At 41.4% G+C, this 8,573-nt stretch overlaps 1 protein-coding gene across 4 annotated transcripts in view; it reads left to right on the plus strand.

The window, feature by feature from the left end:
• LOC119478105 (spermatid perinuclear RNA binding protein) overlaps positions 1-8,190 on the plus strand; it is a 102,443-nt gene extending 94,253 nt beyond the window's left edge. For all 4 annotated transcript variants that reach the window (XM_037752538.1, XM_037752539.1, XM_037752537.1 and 1 more), the window contains one exon: positions 797-8,190. In XM_037752538.1, the coding sequence (XP_037608466.1) occupies positions 797-891 (95 nt within the window). In that variant the 3' untranslated portion in view covers positions 892-8,190. The remainder of the gene's footprint in view (positions 1-796) is intronic.
• Positions 8,191-8,573: the final 383 nt, after the last annotated feature.

An 8,573-nucleotide genomic window follows, 5' to 3' on the forward strand; every position in this document is an offset into this window, starting at 1 on the left:
GAGTCTCCCCTTTACAGACATGATATCTGTCTTTCAACTTTATCATTGTCAAGTCAGCACACTGACAGCTGTTGTTGCCTGTTGGGCTTGAGTTTGTCATTTTATGATTTGAGCATATTTCTTTATGCTAAATACAGTACCTGTGAGGGTTACTGGACAATATTTGTTATTTTTTTGTGTTGTTAATTGATTTCCAATAATAAACATACATTTGCATAGAGCAAGCATATTTGCCCACCTCCATGTTGATACGAGTATTAAATACTTGATAAATACCCTTTTATGGTACATTTTGAACAGATAAAAAAATCTGCAATTAATTTGCAATTAATGACGATTAATCATGGACAATCATGCCATTTTTCGTGATTAAATATTTTAATCGACTGACAGCTCTAATAATATTATCTTCCATTTTAACTCTCGGTAAGAAGGCAAATTATTTTCTTTCCCAAAATGACGAACTATTCCTAATCTACTGGACATTCCCATATAATGTAATGTTATTAATACCACCCAGGTAATACTCTTTTTTTACTGGAACACCAAGTTCCAGTAAATCAAGTACACTTGAAGTAACCTTGTCCCAAAAAAAAAAAACATTACTGGATTTCTTTGTCCCTATGGAATTGCCTCTGTGTAGGCATTCATTCGTTTAACCCATATTGTTGTCGCAGAAGTGAATAAAGATTTATATATAGCAGCATAACATTGTGTTTTATAGATCTCTATATATAGATATAGTAATCTCTCCTGCTCTCTTTGTCCTTTGTCTCTGTCCTTCATCTCACTGCAGGTGGTCTTTTCATTGACAATCCCTTCTACCAGCCTCGGACCCTCGCTCCTTTTATCATTCATCTGGGTCCCCAGGATCTCTTCTCTGACTTCTAGAGGCAGCAGGTTGTTGGATACTCTCTTCACACTTACCTGTCCGTATACGCAGGACACCTGTTTTTTCTGTCCGTCTAAGCGGGCTGCCTTTCTATCCAGGTGACGGACTCACAGAACCAAAACTGTTTCTGTTTGATCATGTCCGCTGGGAAAAAAAAAAAAGCCCGACAGCAGCGGCGGAAACTATCTCACCTACTGACCGAGAGGCTCATAGCTCCTCTCTGTGTTTTCTCTACTCTCCGCCCAGATTATCACTTCAGAGGAGAGAAACTTTACACGAAGCAATACTCTGATTTTACGAGAAACGTTCAGCTGCGACTGTGCGAGGCTGGGCTGAACTTCTTTCTTATAGCAATACACCAGAACTCCTCTCTTCGAGCTTACTTACTTGAGAAGATGTGAATGTCCGACGGAGTTTGACCCAACACAGCATTGCAATAGCTCATTCTGATTGTATATTCATTGTATGTGTGTGTACGTGTGGCTATAACATGACTATATACACATATATGTATGGTGTATGTTTCTATAACGATGTGTTGACAATAATATTACTATACGATGATGTATTTATGTAAATATTCTATAAAATATAACTATTGTTGGTATAAATTATTTTAGAATTATAAAGTGAGATGTAACTGTAATATCACAGTATAGCTTTCTTCCAATTTTATATACACTGAGCAATTGAAGCTAGATCTAGGAGATGCAATATTATCTTTGGTATTCCTATTAACCTGTGCTGTTAGAATATTAATGCTTCCTTCTTTCCTTCCTTCCTCTCCTTCCTCTCCTTCCTCCTCTATCTTTGATGTCTTTCTGAGCCTTTCTGAGCACGCTCTCTGCTGCCCGAGGTTTGTTTACGTGGCCCGGACCAGAGGTGCTCGCTACTACTGAACACACTCATAACCTAATCACACACACACGCACACACACTTTTTTCCTGTCAGAAAGCACATTTTCTATAGTCTCACTGCTGGCAGGGAATACTGTTGTTACAAATACAGTACTGTATGTGTATAGTATGTGTATACTCTGATGTACGCGCTCCTCCATCTGCCATTAACACATTAGCGGACTCACCCATCAACACTCGGTACAATCGTCAGCTCTGTCCCGCTCGCCTTAGGAACCAAAAGCACAGCTCACTCACACTCCGTCTTTCTGCAAACACACACATTCACACACACCCCTCCCTCCACCCTCCTATGGCAATCCTCTACTGTAACGAACTAGATGCTGCTGGTGGCAGATACAGTGTTCTTACACAATGGGAAAGACACAGCACAAACTACTGGCTAACTAATTAAAGGTATAGCCCAGCAAAAGTCTTCAAAAGCAGGGCTTTGAATTGGATTTATGACTTTGATTGGAATATGCACATTTCAGTGGTTTGGCAATGTCACCTGTAGGTTTCTGGAGGGATGAGGTTTTACGTTTGGCTGTCTTTGCAGGTCACTGATGCCAGAAAATTTGAGCAAAAGAAACCTGGCTAGAGCTGAGGTGGATTGAGGAAGTTTCGTCTAGGGATCCACCGATCCAACATGCCCGTTCAGTATCGACCACGGCAATCTCTGGCCTCATGTTAGAGTACATTAAAGGGGACCTATTATGCTTTTTTATTTTCATGTGCATACTCGTATTTGGTTTTTTTTAATAGAACATATTTGCATACTTTAATGTAAAAAAGGTTTATTTTTCTCATACCGGCTGTGCTGCAGCACCTCTTTTCACCCTCTGTCTGAAACGTTCTGTTTGAACTCCTGCCCCCTCCGCCCCGAAAAATTCCAGTTTGCTCTGATTGGTCGGCTGGCCCACTCTGTTATGATTGGCCAACCGAACCAAATGCTTCGGACTGTGCTCCAGCTCACTCGATCTAGCTTTGTTTGCGGGCGTGCCAAACTAGCCGCTACGCAAAATGTGTTACTTGGTGACATCAGCATGTTACAGAAGAAAAGGCGGGATTTAATGCAAGGCGTTTCAGGTAGTTCATGAGTAGTTTTTCTGTGGGGGAGAGTAAAGAGTGGGCTTTGTAACTTTGCAGACCTTTTACAATGCACAACAAAATATAGAATGAAAGGGGAGAAAAAAACACAAAAGCATTATAAGTCCTCTTTAAAAGGATTCCGGCAGATAACCTGAGTTGAGGTATCGGAGTTTAGAGAGAAAAAGTTGGATTGGTGCATGCCTAGATTCAGCCACCGTGGCAAGAAAACAGCCTGCAAAACCTCTGAGTAAGACTAAATATGCTCTTAAAGGAACAGTGATTCTGAACATTTCCACCGCGGCACACTTTTGAGGAAGCAAAATTAGCTTTTAAGGTCAAAAAAGTACAGTGGAAACCTCTTATAGTGATCACGTCTGTCCGGGTCACATTGATCACTGTAAGTGGATGATTATTACAAACATTTTTTTCTTTATTTCTCATGGAGATTACCAATTGACATTTGTATAATTCACTTTCTTTTTCCCGTTGTAATTTCAATGTGCACGCACCACCAGCCTCAGTTAAACAGCCGGAAATACTGCAAGGCAAAGTATCATGGGAGTTAAGTTATAAAAAAAAAATAGAATTACTGTAGTTTTTAATTTTTATTTCCATGAAAACGGACTACTTGATTACTTTAAGCAAATTATTTAAACAGCATTTGTGTTGGAATGATTCTGTCGCTAGCTTTTTGATCCATATATAAGCGGTTTCCACTGTATTTGTATTTTGAGACAGAAGTTGGGTCTCTTTGAGGAATTGAAGCCTCCTCATGCAGTTAATCTTTCTGCAATTTAAGGCAATTCTGCACTGGCTAGTCACAAGGATGTTGAACTGCTGCGGAGATATTTGGGGAATGGAGGAAATGGAATTTGGCTGGTTATCATTTTTAGTCTGAAAATACATGTATATTGCACTTAGTAGTTGACTGTGTAGTCTTAACGCTGTGGGTTTAACGCTGCTATAGCACGGTAGTAATTAGACTAAGCAATGAGATATTCTATTAAACTCTAAAGTGCTTTATGTATAACAGTCTAATTTTGGGGTATTGTTGGAACCAAACAGGTGTCACAACACTGTTCCGATAGCAGTCACAGACATAGTACTCACTCAGCGCTGTGTGGGCTTTCTGCAAATTTCTGCGGTGCTTACATACTTCTGAGAGCTCTTCATCCGTTATTTATTTATTTTTAGCCTTTAATAGAGACAAGGTGTCAGTCGGCAGCGGCAGAATCGAACAGCATGTGCATCAAAAGGCTTTGATTCTCCTCGCGCTCGCCTTGATCTGGGCGCCGGTTTGATCTCCTGTGTTTGTGTCGGCTTTGATTCAACAAAAACGACGTCTGAGAACGAGACTCACTCAGGCCCCCCGAAGCCCAATTTTTTCGAGACGATAAGTCAAATTAGAGTTTGCGATGCCGCTGAGCTGACAGCGAAAAGAATTTGGACAGTTTTACTGAAGATGGAATAAAATCCATCAAGCTGTGATTGTTAGGTAAACTGGAGGATATCCTGTTTCCCCTCCAGTTGTGTGTCGGAGCGTTGAGGTCAAGCACATAAGCTCTCGGCCATTTGTGTTTGAGCAGCTGGTTCCTCAACTTAAACATCCACACAGTGTGCTGTTATGTGTTATAGCAAGAGTCCACTCCCATGCCCATGTGGTAGCCACTGTGCTCCCCGTAAACCATCAAATCACGTCGTCCCATCTCATCCGGGAGAGGAGCTGCTTTGCAGTTTTTCATTCTGGTGTTGGAATTCACGTGGAGGTGAATAACTTGGAGCTTTACTGTGCGGAAACAGACCTTCTCTATCGGCTGAGAATTTATCCTAATTTCCCCTCCGTCTCTCTCTCTCTGCCCCCGTCCCCTCTGTCCAGATGGCCCACATTAATAAGGCAGACAGTCATACCTCAGTGAGCAACCTTTTCATTTCCCCTCAGACTGAGCAGACACGCAGGAGGAGTCACCCTGACTACTGACCCTGTCCTCTTGGTCTGTTGGCTGGACGACCGCGTTCAGAGGAAGGGTGGCGGAGCGAGAGCTCAGGGAAACGCAGTCGGTCTAGAACTGGCACACAGGCGATCTGGTGGGACTGTAGCGATTGGGGAGTTGTTGTCTTCTAGTTAGGCAGAGGTCCCACGTGTGTGTTTCTTGTTAGGCTTTACAATGAAATGTGAGGAAAAACAACATTTTACCGCTACTTTAAAGCCCCTAGTGGTTTGAGTAGAAAAATAGATAAAAGCATCCATGCTGTTTGTGGTCTAATAGGGATTATTGAAGGGGAAAAAAATACATTTTCTTGTTCTTTCAAAGTACTAGTGTAGTTCCTGTTCAAAACATGCCTGTCCAGAATGGGCCGAATGCTTGGCCTGTGGTGTTGCTGCTTGGAGCTTTCTCGAGAACCGCTCATCCAAAAAACTTCACACTCAACACTGCGCTTCCTTGGTTCCTGAGCAATACACCTGCCATGATATAGTCGCGTCACACACCCAAGTTGCGGCTACTCACGGTCCGACACCGATGAAATACACTCTGGTTCACAGGGGAAAAAACACACCCAGGTCGGGGTTATTCGCAGCCCGAAAAATCAGTGAAATACACTTACAAGAGGTAATTTCCAAATAGGCGCATCAGTCGCTTGCTTTGACATAACCACTGCGGTTATAAAGTAGAGCTTGGATTTAATTAGCGGAGGTATTTTGCTTGCAGTAACAGTATTAGTGTTATAAGTTAGCATCAAGTCTTACACCAGGGACGGGGGGAAAACACACACTGGTGAAATACACCTTGGTTCGATTCTGCTTCCAGTTGGCTAACCATTATTTTATTAATATTGAACGTGTCCAAATTGCACAAAATTCGACACTGCACGTCCCCAGCAACACACCCATCGAGTGTGACGTCGATTGGATGAACGGTTATCAAGACATGCGTGTAACAGATAGACAGAGATGACTTGCTTTACAGTTTGATATATTTGGTGATGATGTAGAGAAAGCGTGAGAAACAAGGAGGAGAGTGAAACTAAAGCTGCTCCGTTCACAATCCATACAAAAAAGCTTTATTCAGCACATGCAGAAATCATCAGTCAGATAGTTTCCAGCTGTGTTTCCCACACTGTTGATGACAATACCAGCCGTACTCCACTATGAACTGTCACAGAATAGAAAACATTACTATATTAGCCGTATCTGAAGGTTTGGACAGTTATGTCCACGTGGATAACTTTTCTAGAGAGTAATGCTTGTTTGTGCGGGGACTCGAGTCCTGTGAGGTTTTCTGATGGATGTTCTTCCTGCTCCCCAGAAATGTCTCTTAAGAGATCACTATGAAACAGGAAAACGTGGCTGCCATTGTAAACATGCACACCTTCCCTGCATCCACACTTTTTCCAAACACCGCCTCTCCGCAACGACTTTCAATCTAAAAAGCACAAAACACACACGAGCAATACACCCACACATCGTTCTCAGGGCCACCTGACACACACACACACACGTGTATGCAAATAGACACACATGTAATCATATATGTAAATATCTAAGCACTCACCGACAATAACAGCCGAGCACATCGAGACAGCGTGGCGTTCTTTGCTCTGTATATTACACTTAAGATTGTACTGTATGTAGTGAGAGTCACACAAGTGGTTAGGCCTTGTTTGTACTTTAGGATTTGAGCCATGTATAGCTGAGAAAACACACCGCCCCCATTTGTTATCTCGGTGCTTTATAACGGGCTGTCCGTAGCACTGTATGTAAAGGATTTTACTTTTGCTTTTTGGAGCGGTTATCTGTGAACAACTCGAGCTTTGCTGACAGGAGAAAAGAGGGGAGGGGAGAAAACTTTTTTTGGCAATATATGCAGGAGCTTTGCGCATTTAGATGCTGCAATATGTTCAGTAGTTAACGGGTTCTGAGTGCTTTGGCTGCCAGGTACCGTCAGCTTTTTTTTGGACTCACTTTGAAGACTGTCGAGCCCGGTTTCCCTAAGGCACCTCTTCATCCCCCCTGCCAGGTCAAAGGTTAAAACAAGGAAAGCGAATGATGCAGAGATGCTGATGGGAAATGGGTTTTGGATTTGTTCTGGGATTCATCCAGACACCAAAGACTCTTAAAGCCTTTGTTGCACAAATCTGATCATCCCGGCAGTCTCAGAAGTGAGAAACCAATACGGTAGATGTGATCTGATATTCGCCAATCTAGACAGTTATGAAATATCAGGTAAAAAGAAAAGTGTAAATAAAAAAAACGGTGTCTTGCTCATTCTTGCATCACCACAGAGAGTTGTGTTTTAAGTCTGGGAGTCGTGCTAAACTTGTCTGGGAGCAGAAGGAGAAGATCTGCAGAAAGAAAGAGCCGGAAAGTCCAATCCGTGAGTCGCACCCTGAACTCTGCAGGGCAGCAGAAATAGATCCGGGATCACGTTTCGACTGCCGAGGCAAAGCGAACCAGACTAACTGCTGAACACGTCATTCTCTCTGAGTGTGTGTGCATGTGTGTCGTGGGGGGGGGAAATGTGTGTTTTTGTGTGTTCGCCTTGCAAGCACATAAACCGGAGGCTAATGGGGGAAGCTATTTCACACCCATATGCACGCATACATACACACAATATTGCGATCACAATAAGCATGTTGTTGCATACTTCCTGGTCATGGTCCACCTCCTGATAAAACGATCGAAGCATTTTGGTTGGGAATGTACACTGTCGTTATAGTGATTGTAGAGTAGAATGTATTTACTCATAGAAAGAGTAAACTTGCTTTTTTGTAGAGAAGCATATATACAGAATATATATGGATACATACATATATATACATCTATATATCTTTTGAACTACTTGTGTGTGAGAGTTGTTTTTGGGGCGCATCCACCCTTTTGGATTCACATTTCTTCCCCCTTTTTCAATTTTTATTTATAATTGTTCTGACAAAAGTAGCGTCTTACGAGTGATGAGTGTTTACTTTTTTTCTGTAAATATGATTTTTTTTATTTTATTTTATTTTTGACAAAAAGGGGATTAAAAGAGAAACAGTTTTACGATGCCGCCTGTGAAACTATGAAGTGATTATCTGTCCACAGAATCTGTTTTGATCCATGAAATTATCAAAGTATAATGTTTGTGAAATGTAACGATGAACAGGGTGGTGAGTGAACGGAGGCCGATGACGGGGTCATTTGAACTCGCTGCGTTGATCGTTTTGATTAGTAGCAACATTCACAGCGGTGATGATCTGTGGTTGTCACTGTTTTTTGACATAATCTATGCTTGACGAACTGAAAATAAATCTGAGAAAGTGCTGAATCTCTACATGTGAGTATCTTTTTTAATGGTCTCTGAAAACCGAAACTGATGAACATTCGCATGACACTACAGGACACTATATACAAACTACAGAAAAACACAGGTAGTATCACCACTAGAACTGCAATTTAAAGATTATTTTCATTGTCGATTAATCTGCTTATTATTTTCTTGATTAATCGATTAGTTAATTGGTCTATAAAATGGTGAAAAATGTTGATCAGTGTTTCCCAAAGCCCAATATGACGTCCTCAAATGTCTTGTCTTGTCCACGACATTCAGTTTACTGTCATAGAGGAGGAAAGAAACCAGAAAATATTCACATTTATGAAGCTGGAATCAGAGAATTTTTACTTTTTTTCTTAAAAAATAATAAAAAAAATACTCAA

Source organism: Sebastes umbrosus, chromosome 19, assembly GCF_015220745.1.
Source record: "Sebastes umbrosus isolate fSebUmb1 chromosome 19, fSebUmb1.pri, whole genome shotgun sequence".
NCBI lineage: Eukaryota > Metazoa > Chordata > Actinopteri > Perciformes > Sebastidae > Sebastes > Sebastes umbrosus.